At 36.0% G+C, this 15,536-nt stretch overlaps 2 protein-coding genes, 1 long non-coding RNA gene and 1 pseudogene across 9 annotated transcripts in view; 3 read left to right on the top strand and 1 right to left on the bottom strand.

Moving 5' to 3' along the window:
• LOC114409411 (transcription initiation factor TFIID subunit 1-like) overlaps positions 1–5,971 on the bottom strand; it is a 31,547-nt gene extending 25,576 nt beyond the window's left edge. Inside the window, exons 1-4 of the mRNA XM_028372860.1 lie at positions 5,281–5,971; positions 4,045–4,151; positions 3,175–3,237; positions 2,966–3,011 (exon numbers count right to left, since the gene is read on the bottom strand). Coding sequence (XP_028228661.1) covers positions 2,966–3,011; positions 3,175–3,237; positions 4,045–4,151; positions 5,281–5,326 — 262 coding nt within the window. The 5' untranslated portion in view covers positions 5,327–5,971. The remainder of the gene's footprint in view (positions 1–2,965; positions 3,012–3,174; positions 3,238–4,044; positions 4,152–5,280) is intronic.
• Positions 5,972–9,198: 3,227 nt separating this feature from the next.
• Positions 9,199–10,969, top strand: LOC114409410 (mediator of RNA polymerase II transcription subunit 32-like). Of its 4 annotated transcripts, none has more exons than XM_028372859.1 (2): positions 9,199–9,341; positions 10,171–10,969. In XM_028372859.1, exon 2 carries the CDS (start codon positions 10,310–10,312, stop codon positions 10,748–10,750), a length of 441 nt encoding a protein of 146 aa, XP_028228660.1. In that variant the 5' UTR covers positions 9,199–9,341; positions 10,171–10,309; the 3' UTR covers positions 10,751–10,969. The 4 variants fall into 4 exon arrangements, with proteins under 4 accessions (XP_028228660.1, XP_028228659.1, XP_028228658.1 ...); XM_028372858.1 differs by having other exon boundaries at positions 9,199–9,353; XM_028372857.1 differs by having other exon boundaries at positions 9,200–9,341; positions 10,266–10,969.
• A 139-nt stretch (positions 10,970–11,108) lies between these two features.
• On the top strand, positions 11,109–13,028 carry LOC114409409 (annotated as a pseudogene).
• Positions 13,029–13,154: 126 nt separating this feature from the next.
• LOC114409408 lies at positions 13,155–15,508 on the top strand. 4 transcript variants are annotated; one of them, XR_003666081.1, is made up of 4 exons: positions 13,155–13,487; positions 13,674–13,741; positions 14,429–14,749; positions 14,854–15,508. It is a non-coding gene; the product is annotated as an uncharacterized LOC114409408 (long non-coding RNA). The 4 variants fall into 4 exon arrangements; XR_003666080.1 differs by having other exon boundaries at positions 13,674–14,749; XR_003666079.1 differs by having other exon boundaries at positions 13,155–13,741.
• Positions 15,509–15,536: the final 28 nt, after the last annotated feature.

Genomic DNA, 15,536 nt, shown 5'->3' with positions numbered 1-15,536 from the left:
GTCGTAACCACTTTTTGTTGAGTAGTATCCACTTTGGTCATGCTTCCAAATCCATTTATCCTCCCTATGGGGCTGTATCTGCTGCTGTGATATTTCCCCAAGGAAATTGTCCGCCATTTGTACTTCACAATCAAAGAGAGCCCTCCTCCAAGCTAGCTTCCATTCCCATCCGTTGTTAGTGTTATTCCCCATATGCATGATGATTTGCTTCTGTTGGCCCGAAATCCGGTACAACCTTGGATATTTCTCCATTAATGGTATAGCATTATCTGTCCAAGGGTCCTCCCAAAATCTGAACTTCTCCCCACCCCCCACCTTTCATTCTCTTTCCCTTTTGACTACCTGGTTCTGCTGTTGATGCTGATTTGAAAGCAGGTCCTTCCACCAAATGGAATCGTGACTTCCTCTTATGCCTTCCTCCAATGCCCTCCAACCGCCATACTTTGATAAGAGTATTTTTGCCCAAAGCTCCTCTTGCTTGTGAAGTAGGTCCCAGCACCATTTCCCCAACAAAGCTGAGTTAAAGGTCTTGAGATCTTTAATGCCAAGGCCCCCTTTGTCCTTTGGTTGGCAGACTTCCTTCCAGCTAACCCATGCAATCTTCCTCTGCTCCACACCTCCTCCCCATAAGAATTGTCTCTGGATTGCTTCCAGTTTGACTATTATTTTTCAAGGTACCCTGAAAAAGGAGAAAAAATAAATAGGAATTGTTGTTAGGGCTGCATTTATGAGAGTCACTCTTCCCCCAAAGGATATGTGTCTGTGTTTCCATGTGGCTAGTTTTCTCTCACATTTTCTAATTATAGGATCCCAAAGCTCACTACGTCTTGGATTAGCCTCGACGGGGATACCCAAGTACGGGAAAGGAAAGGACAAGATTCTACAATTCAGGTATCGTGCCGCCTCAAACTGCCACTGCTCAGACTTCCCTATTGCCCCGAAGCTGCTCTTAGCAAAATTTATCTTTAGCCCAGATACAAGCTCAAAGCTTCTCAGAATGGACTTAATTGTCTTCACATTCTGCATTGTGACATCACCAAAGAATATGGTGTCGTTTACATACTGTAGTATATTAACTGGTATGTTGTTCTTTCCCACAAGGAGGCTACTGAAAAGGCTCTTATCCAATGCTTCTCTCATGAGACCAGTTAGACCTTCAGCAACGATATTGAATAGAAGAGGCGCTAGTGGATCACCTTGCCTTAGGCCTCTATGAGGTATGAATTCATTTGTGGGACTACCATTAACCAAAACAGAGACCGTGGCTGAGTGAAGACATCCCTCTATCCAACAAATCCACTTAGAACAGAATCCTAGTCTCCGCATCATGTAGGATAGAAAAGCCCAAGAGACTGAGTCATATGCTCTTTCGTAATCCACTTTAAACACCAGACATGGCTTATGGCCCCTCTTTGCTTCCTCCACTGCCTCGTTAGCTATCAACACACTGTGCAGCAAGTGTCTTCCACTAATAAATGCAGACTGCTTCTCATCTATTATATTTGGCATCACCTTCTTGAGTCTATTTGCTAGGAGCTTTGCCACAATCTTGTAAACACAGCCTATTAGTGATATAGGCCTATATTCACAAAGATTTTGCGGGTCCTTCAGTTTTGGGATCAATGTGATAAAGGATGCGTTGCTGCCCCTAGGGAAGACCCCATTTGCATGGAATTCAATGGTCATCAATTGATGGAGGATGCCTTATTCTTCTGCTTTTAAAAACCTGGAAAAAGGATTTGATATCCCATTTCATTCTTGGTCTAGCAGTATTGGGATGTTTTTTGTACTCGGGAGGAATAGTGTATAAAATTTACAGATCTTGTGTGTGAGTGGTTACCTAGTTTACAGCCAGATCTTTGGTTCCCTAATACTTCTTTTGTATATAGTATTAGTTAACCGTAGTTCTGCTCCTGTTGATGCTAGGCTGTATGTAAATCAGTCCACTTGTACTGCTTTCACTATTATTTATAATATATATATATTTTTGCTGATCAAAACAAAAATGTGAGAACCTTGTACGAAAGGATCCAAATCCAGACACACAAAAAAACATGGAAACTATCCTAACCCAAATCAAATTCACTAGCAGAAGCCACACACTGTAATTTTCTTGCATTTTGCTTTAAAATGCATCAAAGCCCTGTAGAAAGAGCTCAACTGCATAAAACCTTAACGTCCTTCTACTGATCAAATCCCAAAAAGGGCCCAATTAATTGTTTACTGTTTAATAAATCAATTCATTTCGACTAAAATGCACTATATACCTAAGGAAATTCGTTTTGGTGCAAACATAGGCCAGGAGCACCTGCCCCATATTTTAGGAGCCAACCAATAGCTATGTGACACTATATGGCATTAATCAATGAATATTATTCGCACATGTTCATTAATACCAGTCACAAGCCATCACTGAAACTTCATATCAGATTGTTTTCCCAATTTACTTCTAATGACTAATGCCACTGTCCCTTACTAACACCTAGCATCAGGCATAACTCCTTGAGGTTTTAATTTTACAAAAACAACTTTTTTATAAATATTTTCCAGAATGGAGTAACACCAAGCGTCAACTGACTCAACTCTAATCCTCCAATACCATGGAGAAGATATAGGATGAGGATTGCTAGCAACACACTCTAAAATTGGCTAAAATTTATTGAAAACTACAAAATTAGGAGAGTCATTTATAAGAAGTGGGACATACAAAAAAAATTATTTCCAATAAATTTCAGCCAATAGCAGAGAATGAGTTCAAAATAGTGTGTTGCTAGGATTTCTCCTATAAGATTTACAAAATTTATTCTTTCATATGATATTTTCTACAGAGCATATGTCATGTGGGAAAGAATTCCAGTAGAAATAAAACACAGGTGAAGTGCTCTCAATTGTCGAGGGAAAAAAATGATACCAACAGAATATCAAAAACTGCATGATATAGTTTTTTCCTGGCAGACAACTTCACCTTGTTCAACAACGTCAGGTGGTGTTTGTGGTGATTTTCCTGACAACTGCAACCAACAAATTAGCATCACATCTTCAAAATAGAAGTGGAAAGAATGAAATATAGAAGGAAAATCTGATAATTAACACTTGTTAACCACATCAACAGATAGAATTTTGAATTCCAAACTTAAACAATACAGCCAGATAATGATATTTAGATTTACTTACATCTATATCTGTCAGTGACGGACCCAGCTTATCAGCTAATGCAGAAAGATGCTCCTTTGCATCCTAAAAAGGAAATGTGCTTATTTAGCACTAGCTTTACAGTTTCTCACCAAAACACAGAAACATAAATAAACCAAGCATAACAAAAACAGAGAATATGAAATTGCTCATTCAACAACCAATATAATTTAATTTTCTAAACGGGAATACATATCCTAAAAGATGCAATTATTTTTTAGAAAGACCCCCCCCCCACCCCCCGCTTTCCTAGAACCTCCAATTTATCCTTCCTGGATCATTGATAATCAGGCATGCCCATAATAAAGTGTAAACAGCAATGTTATTGTGCATGAATTTAATCAAAACAAAAATCTTATTGTACATAATTTTCAGGTCGAGCTCATATTGCACTATAAAATCAGCTGTAAATTTTGATGCCTAAAACCTATGATATAAAATTTAGAGTAAATTTTTCAACCTAATGCAAAAGCCACTTTTCATCGCCTCTAGTCAAACCGAGGTTTGGAGGCAAAATCATTTCTATCCTAATCCAACAATAACCAAACATTTGTATTTTCACTAAAATGATGCTTGCAGAAGGCAAAATCACTTCTGATAGTTTCCACCATCCTACCAAACACAAATGTAGCAAATAATCAATCAGTCTTTGCAGTTTGCACTCTAAATACTAAAATCCTCCAAAATTGAATTGCATGTAACAGTAACACTATGAGTCTATGACAGACAGTAAAAAAAAAAAAAGCAAAGCAATCTAAACATGCCATACATGCATGCATCAGCTCAATCCTGATTTTCCAAACATGTTGACAGCCAAATTCAAAAGTAACAATAAATGCTGCATAAAGTTACCTCATCAAGATAATCAACATCGAGATCACCAGAATTATCAACATTTCCAAACATGAACCCAAGAAAACGATTACCCTTGCCAGACTCCTCATATTCTTCTTCGTCGTCTATCATTTGAATTTCGCCAAACATGGGGTTAACAAACTATACCAAACAAGAAACCAAATTGCATACTAGAACACTACCAAAACTCCCATATGAACTTTAGCTTACAAATTTAAGTATATGGACACTAACTTAGATTTCAGTGCAACCATTCAACCCTACTCCAAATTCTAAACCTAATATTAAAGAGAGGAATGCTTAAGTGCAATAGTAAACCGCCAGAATAAGCAAACGAAACATGTTCCAAGCCCACAACAAGGTCGACCCAAGAGTAAAGCAACTAAAGCTCGAACTTTAAACCCACCAACAAAAAAATTATTTGCATTTCATTTTTATAACATAAAAAAATTAAATGCTAACGAGTGTCCGTAGACATTGGGATGTGCAAAATTGCACCCCTCATGACTTTTTTCCGCTCTCCTATGATTTTCGCGATAAATACTTTTTCTTTTAAGTTTCTTAACCAATGCCCTAAGGGCACCGGTTAGCAAGACCCAATAAAAAAAGGCCTCATAATTTTTCAAAAAAAATGTCACGTATGTTGATAAAAAGGCAGCGCGTATAACTCTCTTATTTAAAGTATAGCAGGAAGGATGGCTACCAATAGAAGATGGAAAATATGGTGGTTGGCAGCTACAAAGTCAATTTGGAAGCTTAGAAATGATATGGTTTTTCATAATCAGACCTTTGTTATCTCTAAGATGGTGGATAATGCAATTTTCCTCACTTGGTCTTGGCTGAAAGGGAGGGAAAGGGATTTCAATGTACCTTTTCAACAATGGTCTTCAGCTATGTCTATAGCTTTTAAGTAGAGTTGGTTTGTAGGGTTGGGTTTGTGGCTGTTTTTGTAGGGTTGTTGTATTTCTTTTTTCCTTATTCAGGAGATACTCCACTCCTGCTTCTACTATGTAGTACCCCTGGTACTGATTAATTATTAATATAAATCATTTTTGCAGTTCAAAAAAAAAAAAGTAAAAAGAGCCTACAACAACTAAACAACTAGACTATACATCCAATTACTTAACCCGGTGACCCTATTGTAACTATTTCTTTTTCCTTGTTTTTCCTTTTCCCTGTTTCTAGCATTTCTCATGCTACTATTACCCAAATTCCATTTAAATAAAAACTCACCTTCGTCCCTCCCATCTTGCGAGGGGCTATCCGAATCGTAACCCATGTGTCTGAACAGAGCTATCCGCGAATTGTAACTGAATTCAGCACGAACTCATCGAAGAAGCACAGCAGCAGCTACAGAGCACAATTCCAGCAAAATCAATTCCGATTACTGTCTTCTTCTGGAGCCTTCGTTGCCTCAAAAACCCTATTTAAACTTCACTAACGCTGTTTCACTCCGCAATATTCCTCTTCGTTCCCGAAATAAATAAATAAAAAGAAAAAAAAAAAAAAGGAAAACGAAGTTCGCAAATTAGGTTTCCTCCCCTCGCCGTCGACGGGATTCAAATTCAGCAGAACGGAACAGTGCCTCGGCCTATTGGTGAGCGAAGTAGGGTTTCCGGCGAATCAGTGGTTATGGTTGATCGGAGATTCGAGAATTGAGTTGCAGCTTGTTGTTGCCGCACGGTCTTATTTATTTATTTTGAAAGCGAGATCGTTTATTGAGAGAGGGGTTATGCTATGGTGTGGGTGGTTTTATTCGACTCCGTGGGCGTATAATCTTCCTCCGTTGATGGGAATGCAGCAATGGACGGTCAGAGTTTTCGCTGGAGAGAACAGTAGAGAAATTTTGAAGGATGAGCGATTCACGGTTTTTCTGGTGTTCGACTTGGGTGAGGGAGGAGTTCGACGTGGAGATAGAAGGGTGAGCCATGAGCAATATATATAGCATTAATATGTAGTAATTATAAGTTAAAAATATTATGTAGTAGTTTTCCAAGTGAATCTCTATAGAAAATCTAAGTACGAGCATATCATTAGGCCCTATCTGATAATGTTGAAAGCCTAATAAAAATATATTGAGAGTGTCTTTTTTTATTATTTTTATGCATACAAAAATTAAAAAGATTGAACGTGTAATATATGATATGTATCTTGTAAATATTATTAAGATCATATTTAAATATTATTACTTAATAGAAAACGTATTCTTAACATTTTACTTGAGTAAAGACTTAGATATTATAAAAGTGCAATAAAATTAATATGATGATTCAAATTTGATATAGTAAAGAGAAAGTTAATGAAAAGAATAGTGATTATAAAAAAATTGTATAATATTTATGAAAAATGTATCACATAACTATCATATAAAATAGACGGAGGCTGAGTTGTACAAGTGATTCATTTTTATAAATCATACATTAATTACATGCACATGATTATACATTGCACGACAAATTTCAGGAATCAAAGGTTCATTTTTGCTCGGAAGCAACTTGTGGATTGGCGCACCGTGCGCCCTTGCGGTCTACAATATAAAGGAGTCTATCCTTTACCTTGCCCTGCGTCTTCATGGTGGTTTTTAAGTGTCATTGGTCCTCTTTATATGATGGGTGTCTTCAAATTTTTGAACTTGTTGTGTAATGGGAGAAGCATCTTTCCACCTTAACAAAAAGTCTCCTAAACACAAGATATTTCCTTTAAAATTTTCTAGATAAATCATGATTTGTATAGAATTTCACTTGAACTAATGTGGAGGCTTTAAGGTGAATGCACCCAAATTGTAATTTGCTGGTTTGATGAGTTGAGTGACGTCATTACAGTTTGTGTTATCTTTGTTTTTGGACAAAGGGGGAAGGAAGAGGGTATGTTGGTGGTGTTGAGGAGGATGTCGGGTTGTCGCCGACAACAGTGAGGAATTTGTTGACAGTGGTGATTGGGTTTTTGGTGTCAACATTGTAGAGGACAATGAGGTGAAGAGGTTAAGGAATTATAGGGTGTAGAAGGTGCACTGTAATAACTAAAGATAAGATCAATCTAATGGCTATAAAAAAATGATAAGCAAGATCACTTATTAAAGTGGTCTACACTAGAATTCGTCTATAAAATAGAATAAAGTACACTTATATTCTTTGAAGGTTGTATAATTACAGATGCATTTCTTCCGCCTAAAGACATTACTTTGGCACACCTCTTATAATCGATTAAGTAAAATGTTAACTTTCAAAGTTCATTTACAAGAATATCTTTTACCCATTTCAGGAAATTCAATTTTGCCTTGAACTTAAGTTTAGAATAGCATTAAACAATTCCCAAATGAAAAACGAAGCATAGGTTTTGATGGTTGTTGTTTTGATGCCACCCATTCTTCATGTTTTTTCTCATTTGCATAAGTAGCTTGATGCAGTCAAGGTAGGTGATGATAGATTTCATGGCAATGGCAACAAAGAAAAGGGTGGTGTCTTTGGACACCAATGCAACCATGACGAGGGAGGTTGTGCAAAAATTATGTCATCGTGATGACAGAACCAAATAATCCCAGGTACCTTTTGGTGTGGATCTTGAAAATATAGAAGTTTCAATCTATCTTATAACCAAAAAAAGGTAAGATCCTCTAAAATTTCCTTAACTATTGTGCCTTTAATGTTAAGTTTGAATATCTCTCTCTCTTCCCCAGTGTTCCATTGCGTAGCACTAAGCCACCACTCTTCATGAACCTTCTCCTATTTTTTTTTTCCTTTGGATCTTCCAAAATTTCTTGGTACTACGTTGATGCCTCAGCCTCAACCCTTAAAAACTCATTGCCTAATTCATTTTGCCCACAAAGCTACAATCGTGAGGGCTAAATTTGTTTCATCTGAGTCATGCCTAATTTGAAGGAAAAAACCACAATATGATAGAGAAGAACCATTTTGAGAAGATGGTGTTGCACAAGAACAATAGCAAGGGAAGTTATGATCATCAAAAACTGAGGAATAACTAAGAAGGTGGTATTTTTTTGGTTTTTTTTTAAATTGCATGCTAATGGAGTTTACACCGTTTGAGTGAGGGGGTGCCACTATGGAAAGTGTGTAGGATGAAAAAAATGAGGGATACATGTATAATTAGACAAAATCTCTAGGGTGTGTCACTTTAATTTGCTCTATAAAATATATAAAACTCATTTTATGAACAATAATAAGATGTGAGAATAAAATAATAACATGTAAGATAAAAGTAAGATAAGTTCTAATCTTACATAATATTTAATGCACATCAGATAACAAAATTAAATAATAATATAATATGATATTAATTATATTCAAATAATAAAATAATTCTCATTAAAATTATATTGTATCCAAGATTACTTATATTTTTTAAATACTTTATTATAGACTAACTTTATTTTATTAAGAGAATGAGAAGAAACATTATCATATATTAATATATTTAGTCATGACTTATACTTAATATTTGGTACAACTACATACAATTAACTTTATGAGAAAAAAAAAGAAATCTTAAATATGGAGAAACAAAATAAATGATTTACTATGCGTCATTATTTACAACCTCATTTTTTTTATCTTCTTTATCTATGAGTTAATTTTATAGTTGTTTTTATTTACAAATAATTATGTTTTTAATTCGTCAACAATTTCACCTCATACCGTGGTTTTGTATTGAATTAGATCAATTAATAAAACCCCTATTAAGACAGTGGTATGGTTGTGTGTACACATGTATTTTGTGTGTAAATACTAACAAAAAAGCAGTAGAATTTAAAATCATAAAAAAATTACATTTATAAAATTATATTGTTATAGAATGTTTTACCATCATTTTTTAATATTCGTGACATGAGTTATTTTATAAGAGAAAAATTTTAAAATTATTATTAGTCGAAATAAAATAAGATTGTAGAATCATTATACAAATATTATCTTATATTTTTATTCTTTATTTATTTTTTATAGTAATAATTAAATTTGAATGCCACAAATATATCTAGGCTCGGGTATAAGTTTAAGAATATATTAAAAAATTACACTCCTTACGTAAGCAATCTTTTATTTAGCCTTTATTTTTGTTAACTTAAAATATTTTATTGTGTCTTAAATCTTAATCACTGCACTAGTGGAGCCTAAAAAGCTTTATTATATTAACATTAAACAGAACAGGGACAAACTAGAAAGGGGGTTTGTTTCACTTCAGATTTGGTTAATTAGGGTTCCGTTGGCGCGAGCTAAGAACGAAGGAAGTCGAAGCAGTAAAACCCAATCAAAGACCCTCACTCTCAGCCCACTCTTCAAGTAAGTGAAACAGTAAGTGTCACCAACACATATGTGCTCTGCATCTTGAATTGCTAATGCTATTTTTCTTAGAGGGTGGATAAGGATAATTTGTATGCCACTGTGAATTGGGATTCATTTCCCTGTGTATTGTCTCAAACCAAGGAAAAAGTTAAAATTAAAATTTAATTTTATTGAGTTTTGATTTTGTTCTTACATGGTTGGGTCAGATAAACTAAACTAATTTGTGCTGGTCTATTGGTTTGTCTCCCTGTGACCTTCCAAGTCTAATTTGCACCTGGTTATCAGAATAATAGGCCAATGAGATTGAGTGAGTTAGTGGTGCCGATCAATCTGGTGGTAACAGTGATATCAATCTGAATGCCTTTTTTTTAGTACAAATCTAGTTCAATGTCTATGCCATAAGAATGTACCTCAATAAATTAAAGTTTTAAGGTTATTGTGGAATATGTTCACTATTTCTCATGCAATTCTTGCTTGCTTATTGCTATAAGTTGCGTGCTATCATTCTTCATTGAGTACAATGACAGTTTTGAATTTATAATACCTATGTTTGGTGGATTTTAATTTTTATTAGATTAGATTCATAACCAGCAACTATTTTACTTTATAATATTTATGTTCATGATCAGAAAAACTTTTCTACTTTATAATATTTATATTCCCTATCTGAGATCAAAGTTAATTGCTGGATCTGTGTATCTGTTTATAGGGTGCTTGGTATTAGCAGTGTTTCTCCTTCCACCTTCCCTTTTTATAATGCTCCAATTCATTTTGTGTTCTGTTTCATAGGTTTAGTCTTGCATATTAATTTGTCATGCATTTTCAGGAAACAAGATCAGGCTAGGAGACAAATAGCTTGAAATCTTTTATTGCTAGCTACTGTTCTTGTGCTTTAATTCAATTGGTCTTACTTTCCCTTAGGATCTGTAATTACAAGAAGCTTAGATTTGACACAAGCAGGCACAATGGACAGCATAGTTGATTCTCTGAATAATGCCTATCAAGATTTTGTTGCTGCAGCAGCTAATGTGTTAGAAGCCAAAGAAAATGCTGGTTCCATTAAAACAATGGCAACAGATACTGCTCTAGAAAACTTTAAGCAGAAGTGGGAATTGTTTAGAGTAGCATGTGATCAAGCTGAGGAGTTTGTGGAGTCTGTGAAGCAAAGGATAGGATCTGAGTGTCTGGTGGATGAGGCAACAAGGCCTGTGGCAGGAAAACCTGGACAAGCTACCATGACCGGTCTTCCTCCCATTAGTGCAGTTCGGTTGGAACAGATGAGTAAAGCTGTTCGATGGCTTGTGATTGAATTGCAGCATGGCTCTGGAGCTGGTTCTGCTAATTCAGCTCTTACCCACCCCTCAGCTCCGTTTGATGCCAGGTTTTCTGAAGATGCTGCTCAGTAGCATTAATGTGACTGTGATGATTAATGTTATATATTTTTTTCTCTATGATGATCATGCTTAGACTATATTGTGTTAAACATTTTATACAAGATTAAGGATTAGATTTATGCTAAGCTGTTAAAGAATGTAACTTGTGTGTATTGTGCATGACACAACAATCCTTATTCCTTAATTTTCTGTTGGTGATAATTAATGTATTTTATCCTGCAAAAATGAAAACGCATGAGTTATGCCTGAATTTCCATTATGCATTTATTAACGCTGTAAAATGTCTTCATACAAGTCATGCAATTCCCAAACTGCATTGACATGAAGGCCTTCTTCAAACTATATGTTATGATGCAAAGAAATTGATAACAGGCGAGGTCTACAACGGTTTGTTTAATTAATTACACTCCTAAAACACTGTGAATCACACACACATTCACTTAACTGAATACGAAATAGTTTACTATTGCTCACATGGCGGCCTCTGGAAGGAATGGAGCCCACAGAAGATACTTTAGAAGCTTGGAAGAAAGATCAGAAGTTTCAAGGAAAACAAAGAAATGAGATTTTGATTTGCTTCTTGAAGCTTCATCCTGTGCATCCTACTTGTCGTTTTGGTAAGATCTAGCTATGATATTCAATTAACTTAAATCACATCTTTGTTGACTTGAAACTTTCTTTTTATCTCCATAATGTAACAGTCCTACAGGTCTTGCAATTTAATTAGTTTTTTTTCAACTGCTGCTTGAAAAGTTTTGCCTTTTGGTCATCTTTTTTTCAAGCAAATTAACTTTGTTTGAAATGATTTTGGCTCCTTAGTTTTCATCATCCTGTTGATATGAGAATGGTTGCTTTTATGATAAATTTGTCCATGACCCTCCCTCTTGATTTTTCAACTTTTTCCGTCTTCCTCGTGGATGTTGTAGATTCTACAGGATAGTGGAGCTATAAAGATAGCTGCAACATCTGGGAGGGATATTCAACTGGAGGAAGTATCCTGTGATTAACAATATTAAGCAGCTTGAGAGTGCTGATCTAGAAAGGAATAAGAAGCATGCTCACAAAGGTGGTGGCGATGATGATGAAGATCACGACGATGAGGATGATGACAGTGATGACGGCAACAATAAGATGAAGAAAGGAAAGTGGGATGCCAATGAAAATGAGGAGGAGTATAAAGATGGACACAAAGAATGATTTCAGAGGATGTGCATGCTTACAAGCCATCCCATGTGGATCACAATCACACGAACCTTGAATTGAATGTGTTTTTTCACCCCAAATGATTTAGAAGTTGGGAAAATAATGCCCATCCATTTTTCCAAGAAGAATTCTTCAACATCTCCAAAATTTCTGACTAGAAATTCTTCAAAAGCTACCATTCCTTCTTAAATTCTTCTCTATCTCAAAACACATTCCCCAAGCGAAGGCCATGAATTATACACACAAACAATGTGAATTTGAATCCATGGAAGGAGAGACCAAGTTCCGTGCTACTTCCTTTGTTTGATTTTGCATGTTATCTGTTTCGGTCCAATGCGCAATTCAAAGTTTTGACCATCATCCATCTAACAAACTCCACTGGCCCTTTTATAGAACTATACAATCTCAGAAGGGAAAGTAATTTCAGTTTTAAACATTATAGGATGTCACCACCCTTACACAGTCTTTTACTGCCACAACCAGCAAAGTGGCACCAATCTGTATGAGGGGTTAGGTGAAAATTGCCACAAAGACACCTCTAAGTGGGACTCCCGTTTGTCATTTTCCCCCTCCTGATGTCTGGGTGTCTTTGCCTGTGGCTACATAACTAGATGCTTCAATTTTTAACAAATTAGAGGCTGGAGCTCTGTTTCTTATAGAACTCTGAATATATTTTGGGGTGCTGCTAAGTGCACCCAGCATTATTGCTGATGCACCCAGCAATTTAAGTGAAGTGGCAAAAATACCCTTAACTTAAATTTAAAATACCCTACATGTGCAGGGTTACTGTTCACCTTCTGGACGCTGCTTTCACTCTCCCTCCTTGCGTGTTCGTCTTCTTCATTCGCGACCACGCCCCTGGGCCTTCGTCTTCTTGCTGGTTCTTCTTCGGTGGCGCCGCCATTGGCTACTTCCCTTGACGGCATTGAGGACCTGCGGCTTTGTTTTGTTCTTCCATGGTCGAGGTAAGCTTCTTGGTCATTAATGGCTGCTGTTGGAGTTTCGTCTGGGGTGGTTTCATACGGATCATATGATCCGTATGCGTTATATGATCCGTGTAATGCATACCAATCAACTGATCCGTATGACTATTTTTAAATTAATTAAAAAAATTTAAAATAGTTATTGTTTGAAAAATTATGTTTTCAATTATGTTTTTAAATAGTTAGTTTATTTGTTAGTTTTGTTTTAAAAATAGGTATTATTTGTGTTTTAAATAAAAATAGTTTATACTGGATCAGTTGATCCGTATGCGTTACACGGATCATATAACGCATACGGATCATATGATATGTATGAAACCACACCTGACGAAACTCCAATAGCAGCCATTAATGGAGACCAGGAAGCTTACCTCGACTATGGAAGAACAAAATGAAGCCGCAGGTCCTCAATGCTGTTAAGGGAAGCAGCCAATAGCAGCGCCGCCAAAGAAGAACCAGCAAGAAGACGAAGGCGCAGGGGCGTGGTCGCGAATGAAGAAGACGAACACGCAAGGAGGGAGAGCGAAAGCAGCGTACGGAAGGTGAACAGTAACACTGCATAGGTAGGGTATTTTAAATTTAAGTGAAAGACATTTTTGTCACTTCACTTAAATTGCTGGGTGCACCTAGCAGCACCCAACTTGGTTTGTGGCATTGTGATTTTGGGCCTACACATGGTACTCTAAATAATTCTCATTTCTGCTTGAAGTTATCTAGGACACTAATGCATTGCATGCTGTTGTTTTCAGGCTACTAGCATTTTCTTTAGCTTCTAGCACCTTTGTTGTCGCTGCAACAAAATCTGATTAAGCATCGGGTAAAGGATCAACTCGGTTAGCCATTATGCCTGTTTATAAAAGAAATAAATATGGGATTACTTGTGGTAACCGATATTGAGGATAATTGAAGATTTCTGAACTTCTATGCAAACTCTCGCTCACCATAAATTACAGACCGGATACAGAGCAGAACACATAAAACCCTTAATTTTTATTTAGAAGTATGGAGCAAGTAAAGGCGAACAAGAGATCAAACTCAAAATTGGTATTATGGGCCTGAATATAATTCACATTCGGAAAAATATATGAATGATTAATTAAGTCCAATGCTACATGCTTAATTTCCTTAAACAAGTCTCACGTTTGAATTGTTTATAAAATCGAAAACCATATTCAAGTATGATTACTGTTTACAAGGTAAGATGGATACCTCTAGTCTGGACCAACAATCTAAAGTTTTTGCCAAAACCACTTGCTCCAAATACAGCAAAATTATATAATACAAAATATGCTATGCATCTTCTGATTTGCAAGGCAATAAGTTACGGTTGAACACAGCCAAGAAATTTAGGTATTCAACTTCTTTCTGGTGTAAACAAAACATATAAATCGTTAACATAAAGATCTTCTGTTCAATAATTATACGCCTTATGACAATGTCAATTACCCTACTTGATGCGTTCAACATTTACTTACTATGTCATTTTACACTATTTGTTAACCAGGCAAATCTAGAAACTAAGGGGGGAAGGGAGAAATTATTCTTGTACACCATAAGCATAAAAGCAGTGAGGACAACTAAATGATAGCTCATGTAGAGATGAACCAGTGACAAATATGACACAAAACAACACACTTGATTTAGTCACCAAAATCACTTGATCAGCCTCCAAACAATTAACTGAATTGGTATGGCATACACTTGCATATCTCGCATTCTTCGAATCTCTTTATGGAATTACTGCTAACCGACTTGCATGCAGAAGATGCTGATATAGAAATTGCCAAAACAGAAGATACTACCAGCCCCAACTCAGCAATAAATGGTACCACCAATGATTAGGATTCCTTTTATTCAGCATTCTGCTATGCGTAATTTGTTAGTAGGCAGAGGCTTTTTTATCAAATACAATGACATTTCTTCTTACAGGAGACTTATTGGCTGAGTGCTGTACCTCACCACAACACGGCCTGGCATTACAATTGCAACTCATAAGCTCAGCCAATTCTTATCATACCCTACTCAAGTTCATTTTCATACGGCTTGCAGGGTTCTACATTATCTCAAGATCTGTCCAGGACGGAGTCTCTCTTTTGTCAGAATTTCTCATTACAATTACGTGGTTTTAGTGATGCAGATTACTTGAGCAAACTTTCAAAGAACCAGAAGGGAAGTGGAGTTTGAACTGAGCTTGCTGCATAATATAATGAGCTTACAAGATTCCAAACAAAAAACTTTCGAAAAAAAGACATCAAATTAGTTTGGGTAGCATTTGTACAACAACATTTCAATTATGTTTAGTTCTTTTAATCCGTCTGAGTAAGACACAACTAAGAGAAGTTGTTACTGATTTCAATTACTGCTTTTACAAATTACAAGTACTACCTCTCGGATAGATTGAAAAGTATTTTTTTTCCTTTGTTATTTTAATATTCAAACCTTGAATCTGCAACATGATTTTACACAAGACTTGGCACAAAAATGTGAAACCCTTAAACAGAGCAATTGATCGAAAGTCCCTGTGAAGCATATGTGCAGCCACTGCATCAACTTATAGTGTTGCAGTTCACTTATAGTTATTGCCCTGTAGTTTGGGTTTATACTCATTAATA

The sequence above is a fragment of the Glycine soja genome, chromosome 4 (genome assembly GCF_004193775.1).
Source record: "Glycine soja cultivar W05 chromosome 4, ASM419377v2, whole genome shotgun sequence".
NCBI classification, from domain to species: domain Eukaryota; kingdom Viridiplantae; phylum Streptophyta; class Magnoliopsida; order Fabales; family Fabaceae; genus Glycine; species Glycine soja.
This window is presented reverse-complemented; position numbering and strand designations above follow the sequence as displayed.